The sequence below is a fragment of the Ammospiza nelsoni genome, chromosome Z, assembly GCF_027579445.1.
Source record: "Ammospiza nelsoni isolate bAmmNel1 chromosome Z, bAmmNel1.pri, whole genome shotgun sequence".
In the NCBI taxonomy this organism is placed as follows: Eukaryota; Metazoa; Chordata; class Aves; order Passeriformes; family Passerellidae; genus Ammospiza; species Ammospiza nelsoni.
In genome coordinates, this window is record NC_080669.1 from 7,787,037 (window position 1) to 7,807,426 (window position 20,390).

The 20,390-nt window shown below is 51.2% G+C and overlaps 1 protein-coding gene across 1 annotated transcript; it reads right to left on the reverse strand.

The window, feature by feature from the left end:
* Positions 1 to 12,529: 12,529 nt before the first annotated feature.
* LOC132087014 (serine/threonine-protein kinase PAK 1-like) lies at positions 12,530 to 19,182 on the reverse strand (the record flags this gene model as incomplete). The annotated part of the gene is made up of 5 exons (XM_059493039.1): positions 12,530 to 12,655; positions 16,901 to 17,097; positions 17,497 to 17,596; positions 18,296 to 18,413; positions 19,076 to 19,182. Coding segments are annotated over 5 exons (648 nt in total), but the record flags the coding sequence as incomplete, so codon positions are not given.
* Positions 19,183 to 20,390: the final 1,208 nt, after the last annotated feature.

Sequence of the window (20,390 nt, forward strand, 5' to 3'; positions counted from 1 at the left end):
GAAATCAGAGTGGTTAGCCAAGGTGATTGATTGAACCAGGACTCGTACCAGCCCTGTTGGGCTTCCCTGTCTTTCTGTCTCTGAGCCAGTCGGTTCCGGAGTTCTGCCATGGAGTCTCTCACTACTCCCGTGTGGTCTGCATAGAAACAACACTCCTCTTTCAAGGCGGCACACAGGCCTCCTTGCTGCATGAACAGGAGGTCCAGGCCTCGCCTGTTCTGCAAGACCACTTCTGAGAGTGAGGAGACCGACTTCTCTAGAAAGGAGATGGATTTCTCGATCCTTTGCAGGTCCCATCAATGGTCTCTTGCAGCTGGGACAGTCCTTGGTGCTGGGTCGCTAGGGCTGAGACACCCGTGGCCGTTCCGGCTGCTCCCAGGCCGAGCAGCATTGCGATTGTTATACCTGTCATTATTTCTCTTTTGTGGATCTGGCTGGGTCCCTCAAGAAGATGGTACATCTCTTCATCTGAGTGGTACAGGACTCTAGGAACAATCAGAACTTGGACACAGAAGTCGTTAGAGTCATTGAATTTGGGAAGGAACACACAAGGACTCACTCCGGATCGCTGGCAAACCCACATCCCCGATGCGGATGGGACTGCCCACTTATTGTTTCTCCTGTTAGGCTTGACGATTTTGGTGCAGACGTTGCCTTTCCGCCTAGATAGGGTTGCATTGCCAAAGCATCTGCCTCGGCCTGTGACTTGACTCAGGGGGATTCCTTTGCGAGGGGTATCCCATCTGCACTGGTGAGGGGCGTCAGCTGAGGAATAACTGAAGGGAGTGTTTAGAGCGACTCCTTCGTAAAAGGGGGGTTTGACATCGTAACAAAGCCAGCAGGACTCGGTTAGGTTAGGGTTGGATTCGTTCAGGGATACAAAGGTAGCTTCTAACATACGAAGGATTGGGTCTGAGTCTGACTCGGTTAAGCGGCTCATCTGAAAGGTTTCTGCTTGACCGGTCGGGACATTGCTGACCCCTGTGGGTCAGGTTTTGGGGTAGGTTATGTTTCTCCCTTCTGGCACGCTTTTAATCGCTTTGTTGGGTCCGACCGCTCGGGGTGCCGACGGCTGGAGCCTGATAATTTGCACATTCACCCTCTCTTTTGACCCTTGAAGGACCACTGTCCACGATTTGCCTGTGGCCCAGCTAGGGTGATCTGGCTGCAAGACCGTCATGTTGTAATCAGTGCATGCCCGAAATCTAGGGATTTTATGTTGGTTTCGATGGAAGTTTCCATGAGAGAAGAAGGGTGTTTTGCAGACGATGGGTGCCCAGGTGAACTGTAAGAATTTTTCTGGTTCTTGTGGATCCCACCCAGGCCCCGACGGTCTGGCATCTGTAACTATGGTTTCGCAGCCCCAGTGCCCACAGTATCCCCATCCCGGGTGATTGCAGTAGCTTTTCCCAGGGTTTGAAGCTGGGCACCAGTAGGATAGGTACGAGTGTGTGACGTGTGGGGAATAGGGGTTTACCCTTGGCTGTCCTGAAAACAGGTCGGTGATGCGGAGCACAAAGGATGGGGTGTTTGGTGTGGTGATTTCTCTGAGTACTTTGCCACTACTAAGGTGTCGCATGACCCACCTGAAGGGCCGATGGGGGTAGTGGTCTGGGCTGGCTTGCCCTCTGGCAACAAGCCCCAACAGCAAAATCACACAGAAACACCCTTGGTGCTTGGGTCTCACCCGTGCGGGTCTCTCGGGTTCTGCCTGACGGCTTGGTGGTCTGTCACTTTCGTCTGGAACCGGGATGTACGCGTCACGAGGACGTCCCACGAGCAGGTCCTGTAAACAAAGACTCGCAATTCTCGTCAGTCTCATTCTGCTCGCTATGAAGGTCCGGTTTAATCGACTTAAGCCAACACCACCTGATTTTGCCGTCCTTTTTGACAGCTGCGTACCCTCGCCCCGTGAGCATCAGCCTCCAACCCTGTTCCCACTCACCTAGCTCGTTTCTAATTACTACCTGTGGGCCCTCTTCTAGCATTCGAGTGGCCCAGTGTTTTTGAACGGGACTGTTTGTTTCATCTCCCCTAGGGAATTGATTCAGTGCCAGCAAAGCGGTTGCCAGCACACGTGCCTGATCTCCTGGGGGAATGGCATTGGCAAAGCCCTCTGCTTTTGCCAACACTTCTATCTTGGTTTTCAGGGTCTGGTTTGCTCTCTCAACTATGGCCTGTCCGGTACTGTTATATGGGATGCCTTGCACTAACGTGATGCCCCATTTCGAGGCGAATTCCTGTACTTGTTTGGAGGTGAAATTGGAGCCATTGTCCATTTTGATCTGCTTGGGGATACCAAGCCAAGCCATGGCTGTCAGCCAGAGCTGAATTGTGGTTTTGGAGTTTAGCTTTGGGGTGCTGTGTGGCTATGATTGTTCCGCTATCAGTGTCCACTGTCACTGCAAGCCATGCTCGGGGCTTCAGCAGTTCGCACCAGGTGAAGTCCGACTGCCAGATTTCTGAGAGCTTGAGACCTCTCGGGTTGACCCCGTAGGTCCAAAGGGGTGACTTCTGGCAATGAGGGCAGGTGGCTACCACATGTTTTGCGTCCGCTGTCGAGATTTCGCATCTCTTCGCCAGTGCTTTGACTCCGATGTGGAGTGACTCATGCAGCTGACGAGCTCTTTGCAAGGTCCAAACGCCTTTTGCTGCGGCATCTGCTTTGTCGTTGCCGATTTGGAAGTAACCTTTGACTGGGTCATGGCTGTTGATGTGGATGACTGACACGGTGCCCTGTCGCGAGGAGAGTGCTTCTTCCAGCATTAGGGCTGCTGCTGATGTTGACACTCCTGGTCCTGCCATTGCTAGGCAGAGCCTTGCCACGAATATAGAGTCCGTTACGATGTTGAGGTGTTCGTCTTGGAAGAATCCGCACGCCAAAACCACTGCTGCTGCCTCCAATTGTTGCACTGACAGTGTGGGGTCACACGCTTTGACGCAGTGCCATTGCTCTCCTGCCTGCCACACTGCTGCTGCGGTTGAAGTCATGGAGGAAGCGTCTGTGAAGACCGTTGGTCCTGGCTGCGGTCTGTCCTTGACCTTCCGTGGCATGTCCGTGTCGACTACGGTCAGCAGCTTAGTCCAGGGTGGCTTGGAGGAGTAGGAGATTTCTCCTCCGAAGCCGGAGAGAGCAAGGGCCAGACACTCCAATATTGTGGCTGACTCCGTGGTCGGCTGCTTGTGAAACGGAAGGTGGATGCTTGTCGGCTGGGTCCCTAGGTGTTTCAAGGCGAATCTCCTGCCTTTCATGATGAGGCTGGTGATGCATTCGATTCCTGGGGAGAATGCACGAGCAGGTCTTCCGAGGACCACCCATTGGATCGGTCGGGCCTTTTCAGCGAGTCCTTGGGCCAGTGCTCCCACTCCCCCTTCGGTGTAAAGTGGACGTACAGGTCCAGTGGCATGGCTGGGTTCCACCTGGCAAGCGTGCCAGTGGACATCTGGTTTTCGATGAAGTCGAGGGAGCTCGTTGCTTGCGGCGTCAGCTCCTTGGGTTCCCAGGGGTTCTTTCCTTTCAGGAGGTCGTACAGAGGGTCCATGACCTTGGGAGGAATCAAGACGATGTTGCAAAGCCACTGCAGCGATCCCACCAGGCGTTGCACGTCGTGGAGTGTCTTGACGTCTCGGTTGACCTTCATCTCGGGGGGTGTCACATAGGAGCTTGTAATCCCTACTCCCAGGAAGGTCACGCAGGGTCCTCTCTTGATCTTTGTGCTCGCGATCTCGAAGCCGTTGGCCTGAAGGGTCTCCGTGATTGTGGACACCAGGTGATCTACTTGGCTTGTCAATGGTGCTGCAACCAGGATGTCGTCCATGTACTGGATGATGGTTGCGGTGGGATTGGAGTGTCGGACCGGCATCAGTGCTTTGTCCACGGTGATTTGGCATATGGTCGGGCTGTCGACCAGGCCTTGTGGAAGTACTCTCCATTGGAAGCGAAGGTTGGGCCGCTCGCCGTTCCGAAACGCCACGGAAAAGGCAAATCGTTCTTTGTCCTCAGGGTGCAGGGGTATTGAAAAGAAACAGTCCTTGATATCCAGTACTGCGCACGGCTGCCCTGCAGGGATGGCTGAGTTCGCGGGTAGCAGTGTCTGGACTGGACCCATGGGTCGGATCATCTTGTTCACTTCTCTGAGGTCGTGGACAAGACGATAGCCTTTTCCAGACCTTTTGGGGATCACGAATACAGGGGTGTTCCATGGGCTGGTGGAGGGTTCTATGTGACCCTTTTGCAGTTCGCGGTCGACCAGTTCCAGCAAGGCTGCCATTCAAGGCTCTGTCAAGGGCTACTGCTCAACCCATACAGGGTCTGATGACTTCCAAGTCAATTTGATTGGCAGCGGGGGGTGTACAGCAGTGGCCCTCATGATAAATTTGTAATCCGAAATCCGAGCATGGAAAGGACGTCCCTTCCTAACAGCGGTGGAGAATTTTGCAAAATGTAGGGGTAGGTTGCTACTGTCTGTTCTGGTCCCTTTTTCGTGTGAAGTGTTATAGCCACCAGCTGGGTGCTTTTCCATGCCCGGGACTGCCCCCCCACTCTGTTCACTGGGGGAACTTCTTTGAATTGCCAATGTCCGGGCCAATGTGCTTGGGGAAAAATCGTGCAGTCTGATCCCGTGTCCGCCCAGAACTGAAACCCTATGACGTGGGGATCCTGGCTGCCGTAAAGGCGGCATGTCCCCCACACCATCAGGGGCTCCTTCCCTATTTTCATGACCAAGGCCACCCAGGGATCCCGCTCTGGGGCATCTCCTGCTGTTCCTGTGACTCCGGCGCGGCTTGTGGCGGTGGGGGGTGCGAAGGTATTGAGGGTGCTGCACAACTCTGCCATTGTATTGCTGGGGGGGATGCAAAGGTGGCTGCTCCCTGTGGGGGCATAGGGTATGAGGGTCCCCTGCCCCACTGGGGGTTGCTGTAGCTGGGCCGCTGCATATTCCAGGTGGGAGGGGGCTGGATGCGGCCCAGGTGCCCCCTCCCTTTCCTGTTTCCCTGGGGCTTGGATCTGCATTCCTTAGCTAAATGCTCCTTCCTTCCACACACCCAGCATGGCCCCCTACCTCCCCCTTGGCGTGGTGGAGCAGCTGCTGATAGGCGCCTTGGCTGGGGGCAGTTTACTGCCAAGTGGCCTGCCTGGCCACACTTAAGGCACGCCATCACGCTGGTTATTGCAGTGTGAACTGCTGCTTGAATGGGAGCTAGATGTTCCTCCTTTGCAACGTGTCTGATCATGGCAGCTATATTAGACCCCTGTGGCAGTGACCTTAAAATGTCCTTGGTTGCTTAGTTGCATTGCTGGCGTAGGCACTCTGCCAGCACGGGACCCTTCGCCTCTGAGGGTAACGCAGAGGAATCTAATGCTGCCTGAAGCCTGTCCGCAAACTGAGTGAAGCTCTCACTCTCACCCTGCTTTATGGAAGACCACGGCGATGGTCTGGCTACCACTTTGGAAGCATTACGGATGGCTTCTCGGGCAGCACGGGTTGTTGTCATAACCTCACGGGCCTGCAAGCCCTCAGCCTGTAGCTGGGGGATGATCATAGTGGGGTCTGTGCCCATTAGCCTCTGTATGCTGGAGCCGTGCAGTGGATGGTCTGCCCCTGTTACCAAGGATAGCTGTTTGATGCAATTGTCCTCCCATTCTTGTTTAAAAACGATCATCCCTGCACCATCAAATATCATTCCACACGTCTGCTTAACATCAAAGGGAAGCATATCGTCCCCACCGAAAAGGCCGTCAATGAATGTGCAAACCATGGCAGAATTAATTCCCTTTTCCGCAATCGCTTTAACAATTGCCTGCACATCTTTCAGATTGACTGGTGAATAAGTCCTTTGGTTTCCGCCTGCCCCCCCCACACGGACCGGGAACACCAGAGTGGCAGACGGAGCCCATTCCATGCAAGCCATTTTTATTTTCCGCCAGTTTGTAAGCGGGGTTCGGTTTTTCTCTGGTAACTCCTTCACCCATGCGGGAGCGCTGTGGCTAGTGACCTTACGTGCCGCTGCTCTCTCTCTGTAAAAGCTAGAATCTGAGTCGGAATCCTCCAACCCTTTCTCGGGCTCAGAGCTCGAGTCCGAGTCCGAGCCGGAAGTCGAGTAGCTAGATGCTTCCGGGCTCCTCTGCCTTTTCCTCGGGCTCCGACCCCGCCCCTTCCTGCGGGGGTCGGGCCGTTCCCTCCCCCTGGGGTCCCCCCGCCTCCTGCTGGGGGAGGTCCTTGCCCTACAAGGACTTAATTTGAATAAAGCGCTCTGATTGGTCTTACGCGCCTCCGCGGGGGCTGCCCCGTTACCCCGCTCACCTGCGCATGCGTTGTTAAGCGGGCTGACTGCGTTTCCGCCCCCCGCCTCCTCCTTTCCGCCCTGACCACGCGGTCCGGCGCCATTTTCAAACGCATATGGTGGGGGTGAGTTTTTATCGATCCCTATGGGGTCCGACAATCCGGCCGCATTCCGCGCCTCCTCCGCGAGCCCCCGCCAGAACGCCCGCGCGTGTTCCCCCCCCCTCAGATGGTGAGTCCGCTCATTGAGGGGGATCCGGCGCTCGCGCCTCCGTGCGCCCGCCTGGGTTAAGCACATCCGCGGTTTGTGTCGCCGCGCCCACCCCCAACTGCGGCACGGCTAATAAGTTCGCGAGGCTATCCAGGTTTCTTGCTCTTGTCGAGCTTTTTGCAGAGCCTGAACAACTCTGCCCCACGATTTTAGGGCTTTCCCTGAGCCCGAGGACATAGTGTCCTCCACCAGAGCTTTTGTACAATTATCCCACACGTCCGAATGTAGGACGTCCACAGGGCTTTCAATAGCCCCAAGCTTAATCAATCTCGGCAATGCGAGAGTTAAATCTCTAAGTTTACATTCTATACCCCATTGTGCATGCATCTCTGTTACGACCTTCGCTATGGCTTCCATGGTCCACGCTGGTCCGGAGACGTCCCTCCCGCTGCGGTTAGACCTGCTGCCACAGCCGCCGTCCTCTTTGCAGGAGAATCCCCGTTCCCCGGGCGCAAGTCGCTTCCCGGGTTTCGGGCACCAAATGTTGCCTTCTGGATCAAGGCAGGCGACCTGGTTCTAAGGATCAGCACGGCGGCCCACTCTCCAGGGCCGCTCGGGCCAATGACACACGCAGACACCAATATGGTGGACGGTCAAAAGGCGTTTATTACTTCTTCTCATGGGGCCTTATAGTCTAAGGGGTCTCTACGTCAAAAGGGGGTTTGTCCTTCTTATCTATGGTTAGTAGGGAATGGAAAAGTACTGGGTAAGGAATGGAAAGTTACTGGCAGTACTGTTAGGGGGGCCACATTCCTAGGGTAATCTCTTATCTTAGAGGAACAAAGGGTCCTGGCTTTCTGTGACATCGCGTGATCTTCCGCAGCGCCTTTTCCCTATCTACCACACGCACCCCAGGACACTCGACGAGTTCAAGACCGTAGAAGCAAGTACACAGGTGTGAGCCAAACAGAGGGATCACGGGTCACACCTGACGTTCCTTGTGCATCGGTGGAACCTGCAAACTCTGATTTTATGTGGTTTATAAATGTGTCACTTTTTGGTTTCATAGAGCTCTAGTGGAGAAAGTGTAGGTTTTGTTTGGTTCATTTTTATTAAAGGTCAAAAGTCATGTTTTTGAATTGAGAAGGATATGGGAGGAGCTTAAGCCAACAATTAACTTATAAAAAGGATGCTGCAAAATCAAATGTTACTACAATGTCAGTATTGATTGCTTCTTCTAGTGCAGAGTTTTAGTCAATTTGTAGTGTAGATTTGTCTGTGGAACAACCAAAACCAAATGTCTGGGTAACCTTAGCCAAGGCAGCAGGCTCGGATACCATGTGTTTGTCTAATTCGGAACAGAAAAGCCTTTCTCAACCTGACTAGTCAGTGTGCCAGTAAAGAATTTGCCCTTGGTCAAAAAGCAATTCAATAGTAAGCCTGGTGAAATTGACAATGGCAGGAGCTCTGTATAGGATTGCAACATTTGGGAAAAAGAACTAACCAAAGCAGTACCTGCACCCCAAGAATTAGAAATCCTTGGTCCTTTAACAATGGATTTTTGCCTTACATTTACAGTTAATGATTAGTGAGAAAGTGATCCTCCAAAGCACAATGTTACTCTCCATTGTTTTGCATACAGAAACTCAAGGTTTTGGTGTAATTATTAAGAATGTTGAGAATTGCTTTCTAAAGCTGACCAATATCCACGACAGTTACCAAAAGGATGTTGGTTCACCTGTGTAGATAGGCCCTGCAGGGCATCCCATGAAGGTGGCCCATGTAGCAATGGGATGCTCACTGTAATTGCGCCTACTGCCAAAGCGGTCATTAAGAAGAAACAAAGGGGAACAAGATCTGCTCGTCATTATTGTGAAAACTGTAGAAGTGATTTCACGCCTTGGAAGGCTGCAAAAAGGGTTTCTGCAGGTTTGTTTTTACCCCGGCTGCCTTCAGCAATGGCATTGAAACAATTAGATCGGGTTGCATATTGGTTGAGTAAACAAACTAATGGCACATCCACTGCAATCAGTGACATGTTGACCGATGTTAATAGTGTTAGACATGCTGCCCTTCCAAATAGAGCAGCAATTGATTTTCTTTTACTGGCACAAGGACATGGTTGTGAGGAATTTGAAGGATTGTGTTGTATGAACCTGTCTGATCACTCTGTATTTATCCTCAAAAGCATAGAAAAGCTGAAAGATTTGACAGCTCCAATTAAAGAAGATGGTGGCTCCTGGTTAGATGATTTGTTCCAAGGATGGAGGTTTGCACCTTGGCTAAGGGGACCTTGTAGAATAGGTCTCCATATGTTGGGTGTTTTGGCAGTGATACTGGTAGTAATACCTTGCATACGTCGGTGTGTGTGACAAATGATGGACAAAACAATCTAAGAAGTTTTTATCACACAAGAGAGAGAGGCAGGAAATGGATTCACACAGAATTCCCAAAATCTCACACAGATGGTGGATGAAGGTATGGACATGGAGGAAGGTTTTGAATTAAGACCTTAGAACAGGCGAGACTGTTTTGGAACAATCACTTGTAAGTGCTATCAGACATGACTTTTGTCCTTTGAACTGACTGGACTGTCACAGCATTAAAATTGCTGTCTTGGAATATAGCAAGGCTGAATGCGAGCAAGAAGGATGCTTTATGCAAGTAACAAGCAGGTATACTACAGTAAAGCTATGAAATGCAAGGTAGTTAATAAACGACACGGTTACAAAGGCTTCTATTTAGCCGAACCGTGAGGGGGAATTGTGGGAATATGTGAAATCAGAGGGTTCTGGGACAGCTGCAAAAGGCAGACCTCAGAGAAAGCAGAACTTTCGTTAGAGCTAAGCGGTAGATTTGTCAGCAGAAAATTTATATAAGTAGTAGAAAAGTAAAGACAAATAGAACAATGGTTTGTGTCTATTACTGTAGAATGCAGGACATTCATATGTCTGAGATGTAACACAAAACAGAACTCCCTTTGGTCATCAGCAAACAGCTTCGTTTATTGCCTTCAGCACCCACAGTCCATTTAGCCCAGTCAAAACTCCCAGGCCGAGACATCTCATTGGTCTATCTCTGTGCCCCCAGACTCTGAACCAATGCAATGTCTGTATCTTAGGAGAGCTCCCATTCCCTGGGAACTTCTGTCAGTCAGTCCAGAGGCTGCTCCGTGGAGCTGAATTGGGCTCCTCATTCTAATTTGATTGATACTGACCCACCAGTGTATTAACGCTTGGCTGGAATGACTCCCTAAGCTACAGAAAAGTATCTCTAGCAAGACATTAGGAACTTCTAAGCTTAATAATTGTTATATTTGGCCAATTATCCCATCAAAAAACCCAAAAAACCAAACAATATTTAGGTAGCAGTAATTTTAATTGAATAGTTTAGAAAATATATAAATAAGGGATAATTTGGTTCAAATAATAGCACATAAGCAAAAGATACCGCGAGGTACGGAGGGCAGAGTTCTTGACCCTTGCCACTTCACGTACAAGCTTGCCAAGTGAAAATCACCCCTTGTATGCCATATGTCAATACCATCTCCTCCTATTTTCGGTTCGTCACTTTTCTGTCTCCGCCTTCCTCACCACCTTTACCACGCATGCGCCACCACTCGGTTTGGTGGTCGCACAAGTCTTTGGGGGTCGTCACTGATGAAGGCCCTGTAGTCTTCTTTGTTGTCCTTTAATTCACCTTTGGGTTACACATGCGCATCAAGCCAGCACGTAGCCAGTACAGCCAATGTAAGCCAAGACTAACGTATCACTCCATCTACATATCAAGGCAATAAATCCCTTATAATTAGGATTTGTTGGGACCGAACCAGGTTCTTGCTCATTTTTAGCAACTGTATCTTCAGCTTCTTTCCTGTGGTCCTTGAGAACAGCTGCTGGGAAGGGGGGTGGAGCCCCTCCTCTCCCTCTCTTCTTTGGCATTACAACTTTTTAACTATTTATTATTCTCAAATATTAATTACTGTATCAGTATCAATTACTCTTTCAAATTTTATCAGCATGAATGATACCTATTTATCACAATAATGGAGCTCTGTGCATTGTGTTTTAAGGCTCAAAAGCAGGTACAGTGTTTGAAATAAGCAAGCAGTGTTTTAACAAAAGCTACGTGTGCTTATAGTGGTTGCACAGAACTACTGTCAATATGCTCTTGCTTTGTGTGAGTGGTCAAAAAACTTTTCAAGTAAGTTGATTGCCTGCTGCCAGGGATGTGAGCTGCTGGCATCTTCCCACTGTAACAACCATGTAACGAGACTGATGCTGGAAAACAAACAGCTCCAGGAGCGTTCCTCAGCAGTCCCGTCCCTTTCGTGATTCGTACAGAGACCCGCGGCCAGCAATACTCAGCTGAGGACCAGAAGAGACTGGAATAGCCCGGGCACTCCAGCTTTAGTGCAAGGCATCCGGCAGCCTTGAGGGTACTAAGCGAGCACAGGTCGCAGCTCCTCGTGTCCGGAGCGAGCCCGGAGCAGCTCTCACAGGCCGCAGCCCCTCCCAGGCCCAGCTCCGGGCGCAGCCGGGGCCGCTCCGACTGTGCGGGGCCGCTGCCGGGGCGCTGTCGCGGCTCCTCCCGCGGGGCGGAGCTGACGCGGCCCCGGCGGCCCCGGCCCGGCCCCGCTGCGCTCCGAGCGCGGCCCCGGAGCGGCCCGGCCGAGGCGGCGAGGGACGGGCGGCGAGGGGCCGGGGGCATGGGGCGCTCCGGGAACGGGCGGACATCCCGGCAGAGGGGAGAGAGACCTGGCAGAGGGAGGAGTGAGCGGGAGAGGGGAGAGATGCTGGGAGGAAGGAGAAAATCCCAGGAGAGGGGGTCGAGCCCGGGAGTAGGGGAGATCACGGGACAGGGGGGATGAGGTCCCTGGGAAAGGGTGGGTAGCCTTCCAAGACAGTAGAGAGCCCTGGGAGAGGGGGGAGATCCTGGAAGAGGGAGGACTAATCGGGAGAAGGGGAGATCCAGGGAGACAAATAAAACCACTGGCTACAGCTAGGGAAAGGAGGGAGCTTGGGACAAGGGGTAGCTTAGGACTGGGAAAAACCCGAGAGAGGAGGGAGAACCCAGGAGACAGAGGACAACCTGTGAAGGGGGGGAGATCCGGAGTAGAGTGGACAGGGCCTGGGAAACACGTAGGAGAAGAAAGCCCAGGGCGGGGGTCCAGGAGCGGAGGCTCCTGCAGGCGGACTGGGAACCCGGAGAGCCCGGAATCACGGAGTCCTGCAGCCAGGCCGAGAACGGGCGCGGGTCAGTGCGGTTCGGGAGAGCGTGGCTGCGGGGCTGGCTCCAGAGGCGGAGGCGAGTGGAAAGCGCTGCTCGGCAGCCCCGGCGGCGCTGAGAGCACAGCCCTGCCCGGGGAGGCAGCGCCACGGGCGCCGCTCGGCTTCCCAGCCAGGCCACGGCACCGCTCGGCTTCGCCGCCGGATCCGCGGCAGCTCGGAGCATCGCTCCCTGCCTGGGCCCGAGGCTCACCTGCGCCAGGTGCACCAGAGCATCGCCTCTGCCTGGACAACCCACAGCGAGCAGTGCCCGGCAGGGACTGCAGATCCCCTTTGGTGGCAGAGAAAAAAGAGCAAGGAATCTTCCATGGGAGAACATAGGCAATAGGATGAGGTGTCAGTGTCCAGTGTGTTCAGATGCACTCACAAGGATACTATTGCTCTTGGCTCAGAACATGGAAAAGAAGTGGGCAGACACAAATCAGAAGCTGGTTGCAATATCCAGGGATCAGTTATCAGAAGAAAATGCTACGCAGCTGCGGGAATGCTTAATGGATGACTAATTACCCCTTGCCAAGTAATCTGGACTTTTTAGGGGCAGCATACTTATCTCTCAAAAATTACTCTAGAGATATTCTTAAGAAAATTTTGAAGAAAGGCTCATACACCCACATTTCAACGCAGTTGCTGTGGGATTAATAAATGAAATCTGCTTTAATGTCTTGATTTTCCTAAAGATTTGTGGGGGTTGTTTTTAACACAGGCATGCATGCATGCTAAATTTGAGAATCTAAAGTAAGGTCTTTTTATAGGGGATATGGAAGAGACAGGTCTTCAGCCAGCAATATGTCAGTGAGAGACAGCTGAGCGATGATTACTGAGAAGAAGAACAGCCCTGCAATAGAGGTGTGAGCTGCATTGAACAGCGCTTGCTGTGGGCCAGAGAGCACAAAGCAGGCTGGCCTGGTGGGCCTGAATATTCCTGCCAAACACTCTGCATCTCACCCCTTTGCTCGGGCTCAGTGCAGAACTGCAGGATTGCGGGCGCTTCCTCCCAGAGCTGCGTGAGGCACTGGCTCCTGCAGATGTGCCCTGCCAAGCTGTCCCGGCCTCACGCTGGCCTCGCTTCCCCTGGCACAAGAGCTGGGCCTGAAGGAGGCTGCCCTATGCTCCAGCCTGCCAAGCAGCCCGGCTCCCTGCCCCGGTGCCCAGAGTGCTGCACACACTGCTGACCTTTGCCAGGAGTTGCAGGGCAGCCGGCAGAAGAGGAGGAATCCTCAGGCAGCCCAGCAACCCTCGGCTGCCCTTGATCTTTCTCTGCTCCTGGGCACACTCCAGATGGCCAATGCCTCCAGGCTGGGCTGTGCCCAGCACGGCTGCGCTTCCCCTCGGCAGCAGCCAGCTGCCACCTGGGCTCTGAGAGCGGAGGATTCGCCCACTGCCGGGAACAGGCACCCAGGGCCCGGCTGCTGCCTCTTGCAGCTCCAAGGGCCTCCTTCCAGCCTGCCTCTGCCGGGGCTCAGCCTGCTCCGGCCTGTGCCGGGGCTCTGCTGGGGCTCCACCCCAGCCAAGGCTGGGCCCGCTCTCACCTCACAGGCGCTGACAGCTCTGCACCACAGGAGACCTTCCCGAGCACCCTCTCTGATCTTTCTGCTTTCTCACTTGAGCAAGGCTCTCCTCCAGCCAAAGAGATTATTGCATTTTGGGATACAAATCCAAGTGGCAGGAGCCCCAATGTTCTCCAGTCACAGCTGAAGGCCTGCATCTGCACAGGGTGTTGGGCTGCCTCATTCTTCTTTTGGTTTTGACTTCAAATGCCATTGCCCTTTCTGCCTCAAATAGAAATACCAAAGCTGGCCAAAAACAGACCAGTGGGCCAGATTCCAAAGGCAGTGTGGTCTGGAGAGGATGAATGAAGAACATCCTTCTTCCTCACTTTCACACCATGTCAAAGACATTGTGTCACTTTCCACCTTTAAGAAACAACAGACAATTCAGAAGAAATTCTTGAGCGTATTCGCAGAGTGAGAAGGAAGGGAATCTTCAAGGTGACTTGTGGTTTCAGAAACTGTATTCATTTCTAATCCTACTCTGCACTCCTATTAGACAATCCTACTCTAACCCTAACCCTAATCTTAATCCTAATCCTAATCCTAATCCTAATCCTAATCCTAATCCTAATCCTAATCCTAATCCTAATCCTAATCCTAATCCTAACCTACAATCCTACTCTAAAGTGGTTGACGAATAAATGGTCCTGATGTGATTGTCACATTCTTGTCTCCCTCCTCTTCTTCACTGAAACAATCAGCGGCACCAGGCTGGACGCAGGCTCAGCAAATGTTACAAATGGATGCTGCCCAAAGGGAAAAAAAAACAAATCAACAAATCAACAACATGACTTTACAAGCTCAGTGCTTCATAGGATTCCTCTGTCTTATAGAAGGATGCAGGAACAGGACCAATGGGACCATCTAGACCTCCATCTTTATGCGCCAGACTTAGCCATCACAGGCAAATGTGGCCCAGAATCCCACTCATCCATTTATCCAGGTGTCTTCATCTTGCTAGGATTTTTGCCCTGCCAGTGCTCTAGAAATGGTGCTTTCTGTCCTTGGAGTTTCTTCTTTTCAGGTATCTCTAAAGCCTCACACTGGTCCCTCTCTTTGAAAGACAGGCACTGTGCTGATTCCCACAGGGAGACAGAGCAGTGTCTACCTTTCCATGCCCTGCCCCTCGTGTGCTGGATGGCACCTTCCTTCCCAGCAGGGCCAGCCCAGTGGCACTGGGCCCTGCAGTTCCCTCTCTGCCACACAACCTGGCACTAACTCTGGCACAGTTCCTGTCTGCTTGAGCATGGCAGGCAGCAGATGGGGCTGGTACAAGTCCCTCCCAGCTGTCCCTGTTTGCGTGGCAGAAACCTCTAAGGGTGGGCTGGGGGGCACAAACCAGGGCCCCCAGGAGGCTCACAGTGAGCACCCCAGGACCCCTCCTGCCCACAGCCAAATCTCTGACCCCTAGGCTGCGACTGGCTTCCTTGGGTTCCTGCACCACCATTTCATGTCTCTGTACCCTGCACTGCTCTACTTCAATTCTTTTGCCATTAGATAAAACTGAGCACACCACCAAATGACAAAAGAGGGCGACCAAAACAGCCAGAGGAGCTCTCTGACTCAGGAAATGCAGAGAGAGGTGGAGTTACTCAGTTTTGTGAAGAACAGGCACCAGGGAGACTTTATTGCCACTTTCCAAGACTTCAGAGTGGCTTTGAAGAAAGTGAGGGACATATTTTTTAACAGGGCCAGTTACAATAGGATGTGGGTGAATATTTTTAAACACAAACAGGATCTAATCATAACTTGTTTACTCAGAGCATGGTGTGACTCTGGCACTGGTTGCCCGCAAGAGCTTACAGGTGCCCCATCCCTGCAACCATTCCGGCTCCAGTGGGAAAGGGCTCTGAGAAACCTGATCTCTTTGAAGATGTCCCTGCTCATTGCAGGATACTTTCACCAGAGGACCTTTACAGGGCCCTGGCAGCCCAGCCCAGTCTAGGATTCCTCATCATTTTCATTTGAAGAGCACCAAGAATGGAGGTGAGGAGGAAGGGGGCTCATCTGATGCCTTGGACTTGAGTGGAGGAGGAGCCCATGCCTCAGAACCTGTTTCACCTGCAGCCCCTTCCCATTTTACCTGCAGGAGCTCCCTGGCAGACCAGCGCTGCTCCTCGTCTCTCTGCAGGCAGCAGCTCAGGAAGTCACGCAGGCAAGGCGAGAATCGGTTGGGCTGCTGCAGCCGTGGGGTCCCTACTGTGGCTATCAGTTGTGTAGCCTGGAGAAAAAGGAGACACCAGGCTCCACTTGCTGCTTTCACATCTCTAAGTGCTCTCCCACCTCCCTTTGTTTAACCTCTGTTCTTCAGTGGCAGTTTCTGCCCTGGCAGAGACCCAGAGATCATTTTCCTTTACCAACCAGAAAACCCAAACCTGATGCAGCCACAGCTTTTCCACCATCCCACAGATCTTGCCTTGGCAGCTGATTTCATTGACTGTGCTAGTTAATAGGAACTACATCAGTAAACGCACATTTGCTTCCATAAGGATTCACACCAGCTTGAGAGGCTTTTTGAAAGAGGGACTGTGCTATACAAACTAATTTCAAGGGTTAGTACATGAAAGGCATGTCTGCAGTGCTTGTTGGTCCTTTAAGCGCACGTGCCCAAGAACAAAACTCATCATACCTTTTGTGCTTTTTTTGAAAACAATGGTAATTGGAAGGAAAGAAAGGGAATCCATCAATTAATCCCCAGGTAAGGAAATAAACATTTGCAATCTCATCTTCAACAGAGACACATTTAGATGCCTGCACAAATGTATTGGGATGAAAATTGCTGCTTGGGCACAAACGAGCCACCTGCAGCTCTGTCTCAGCAGTCTGAAAATTGCAGCTTCCCATTTTGCAGCAAAAGAAAAACTGTCATGGTCAGAAGAAGGAGAGGTGCCATCCCTATGGCCACCCTCTGCTCATTTGGCTACTCAAGTCAATGCATTAATGATAGGCCCATGCCAGAAAGGGCCTGGAAAGAAACGGGAGGTTTTGGCAGGCTCTCTGCATCACCAGGCTCTGGCTTGGTGACACAGAGAATGTGCCTTTGGCTAGGAGAGAAACACAGTGACTGAGTGTTTCAGCAGCACTGTACAGGAAGCAGAAGAGACTCAGTGGCCTTTACACTCTCATGCCCAGGTTTCAGGCATGTTTCCCAGTGAGAAGAAACTGTACAGGGAGTTAGGTTCATCTCTAAAGACCACAGTTTTAGAAACTTTGTTGGGTTTGTGTTGCCTTCCTTCATTTCTGGAAAGATAACAGCAGTTGTCAGATGCTTCTTTTCTGCTATTAAGGCCATCTCCACAGCCAAAGGACTGGAACCACTTAAAAGCCAAAGGAAAGTGTTGCCTGAGAATAGAGTTGGTTTGGAGTTTGTTTGCATGTGGTAAGGCTTGAGTTCCCCCACTGCTGAAACCAAAACTACAGCAGATGCTGATGTGTTGCAGACACATTTTTAGGAGGGGACCTTGGTGGAAGTAGTTCAGGCAGATGGCAATGGGCTTTTGTCCAATGGCACGCAGGACAAGGGACAGGTGAGAAAGACAGTGGGATCAGTGAGTATTTGCTCCTTACCGTGATGGGACTTTGGTTCCAGTAGGGAGGTTCTTGTTCGATCATTTCAATCCCCACGATTCCAAAAGACCATATGTCCACTTTGGGACCATATGGTTGACTTGTCAGCACTTCTGGCGCCAGCCACCAAGGAGTCCCGACTACCGAGCACCGTCTGCTCTGCTCAGGGCTGAGCTGAGTAGAGAGGCCAAAATCACCTGAGGAGAAAGCAAAACTCTGTTTCTATTTGAATTCTGTGCAATTAGGAAAGCAAGCCAAAGAATTGCCCAGTAGAAGTTGGAAAATGTGCTGTTGAATTCCTGGCATTGGCGACTTTTAAACTCCCCCCATTTTTTACACTGTCGCCAGTAGTGTCTTTTGTTCTTTGGAAGCTTTAGACTTGTAACTCCCTCCCTCTGGAAGGGACACACACAGAGCAAGGCCACTCTTGACTGCTTGTTCCTTGTCCTACCTCTGTGCACGTTGCAACTGTGCCCTCAGCTCACAGCGGGTGTCCCTGCGCTGCCACCAGCCCCATTTAGGGGAGCTGGCTGTCACTCCAAGCAGCCCCACACCCACATCCCTGGAATGCTGCTCCTGACCAAGAATACACTGACCCAGCTTGACAGAACCATCGGTTCTGAGAAGGATGTTGTCACTCTTCACATCTCGATGGATCACATGGTTTGAGTGAAGAAAATGCAGTCCTTGCAGGCACTGAGAGAGAAAACAGAAAGAGGAGGGCCAAAATGAGTGATGTGATTTCATCCCACAAGAAAGGCAACAAAGTACCTAAAAGATTCCCTCTGCAGGGGAATGGGCAGTAATGGCAGAACACAGTGCCACTGAGAGGAAGAGCTTGCTGCTCCAGCACTTGAAGAGCAGGACCTTTCTGAGGAAAGGCATGTCAGCTTCTGAAAGAGCAACAGCACCTGCTGTTATAAACTGTGCCCTGCAAACCAGCCAGGATGACTGCTGCTGCAGTGCATGTGCTCAGAAGCAAAGAGCCTTTTGGCTGCACTCCTGTCCTTGTATGCTGAGGCCTGAGAGAAACGAGTCTCTCTCTTTTTTCTTTGCTGATCATTTCCAATCCTGCCACCAGCACCTTTGCTTTCACAGGCAAGGAATGCAGTGAAGACAGACTCCAGGCAAACATTTAGAGAGGCAAGGTGGAGAACAGCAAATACAAATACATGAGCCCGAGCGAGAATACAACAGCAGGAGAGAAGAGTACTGGCACTGAGTACAGGGAGTGCAGGAGCACTGGCAGGCCTTTCACTTGAGATGCTTTTTCTTGCCCATAGCACACCAGCAACACAGAACCAAAGCTTGGCACAGGAAATCACTGCAGGTCTGAGCCCCTGTTTCCCAGACAATCCTGCCCAAGCCCTTGGAAACACAGATGGGATTGCTGACCTCCCGACTGATGGCTGCTGCCTCATCTTCATACAGAGCGGTCGTGCTGAGGATATCGTTCAGGGTGCCTCCGTCCATGTACTCCAGCACCAGCCAGAGTTCCTCACCCACAAGGTAGCTGAAAGAAGGAAAGAAGGCCGTGGAGATGAGCATGCATGGCTACGTTGATTTTTGCCTCCAGGTTTCTTACTTCCAAATGCCTTTGTGACAAGGACAGAATCATAGCAATAGATATTCCCTCTTGGCTGTGCATTGTTTGCAATCTTTGCAGTCTCAAGGAGATAAGCACAGCTGTGAAAAAGGAGATGTCTTAGATGGCTAGTGAGTGAAAAATGCAGTTTAGAAACAGCCCAGATAAAAAACCTGTCAGGCATGGTGTTTCTGGAAATAAGCACCTAGTCTTCCTGGCATGCCCAGCAATGGCAAAGAGTGGCAACAATCAAAGGGAAATCCATTTTAGGACGGTTCATCAGCACTTCAGAAACTTGAAAAAATCAATCCCAAAACTATGTGGAGGCAGTAAACTTTGAGGCTGATGACTAAGGAAGATACAGCTGATCCAGATTTTGAATAATTTTGGAATAACTTTCAAACTAGGTGTGCCAGGTAAGACTCATGCAGAAGGGATGCACTCTCTTCTCATCCATTGGAGATGAGTAGAGAGATATGAATAAATAAAAATTAACAGCTTTACTATCTGCCACTGACCAAAGTGGGTTTTTAACCTCTTATGTTTGCTGTATGTAAATGCACACATGGGATAAGACCAGAACCACTCACCTGTCTAAAAAATTCACAACATTGGGACTCCTGTACCTCTTCATGATTTGGATTTCATTAATGCTTCGTTCCATCCTTCTCGGTCCTTGAAGATTTATTTTCTTTATGGCCACCTAAAATGACATTGAAAATCAGTAACTTGAGCAGTTGGTGGCAGGAGACAACAACGCACATGAAGCGAGTGATTTTGCAATGATACAGCTGAGCTGTGCCAAACTGCCTTGTGATTAGGCACTGCAGTAATTAGGAACTGACATTCCAACAGCCCATTTCTCTGCTCCCTTGGGAGCCAGTTACAGAACATGTGGGGCCGCTGACATTTTGCCTTGTCCACTTGGTAACAGTTGTGTCTCAGCTATCACCCACAAACCTCTGACCACACTCTCCGCTGCTCTTTCTAGGATTCAGAAGAAGTAATCCATGCCTTAAGACTCTGTGGATCCATCTTGGGCAATGGGCAGGGCTTAGGGCTTTTAGGGCACTTGCAGATCTCTCCCTATGTGCAATTCCCAAGTGCAGCACTGCAGGTGGCTAAGGAACTACCAGTAACTTTCTGATGGATTTGCTGGCAGCCAGAATCAAGAATTCAGGACTCTGAAGCTGTAGCCCCAAAGAGCAGGGAGGTGCTCTAAGGCACCACCTTTGTTTTAGCAATGGAGAGCGAGTGAGCGCGTCCTTGTCTGAAAGGAAGCGCTGCCCTGCGTGCCTTCCTTCCGGCAGCTGAGGAGGACAAAGTGCCAAATGTATTTTGCAGGCTGGCACCAGTCTATGCTTCTTGTTCCTTTTCAGCACGGCTCTAGCCAAGCTCCAGCCACAGCTCACACCAGAGGAGAGCTGTGGGGAAAGCCCCTCAAGAGCAGCAGAGTCTGCAGGGGCTGTTGACATTTACCTCTCCTCCTGTGGCAGTGTCGAGTGCTTTAAAAACATCTCCAAAACTCCTAGAAACAAAAGAGAAGCAGAGAAAGGAGAAGCCATTTAGATCTTGCACTGAAAGCCAGCCCACACAGGAGATCTCTGCTGTAAATGCCTAAAAGCTGCAGGACTCTGGAAGCATGGAGATGTTCTGGACAATGCCTTCTGAGCACAATTAGAAATTCTGATCAGCATTGACAATCTAAGCCCAGTGCCTGAACACATTTGCAGCTTGTCTGACTTCACGCTTGATACCTATTCCACCAGCAAAACACCTGATGCATAGTTTTGTAAAATTAGCATTGCTTGGACTCACCCACTGCCAATACTTTCCAGTTCAATGTATTTGATGATAGGATTTTCCGTCTTCACCATTCTGCCTGAGGGAAACAAAATGCAAGAT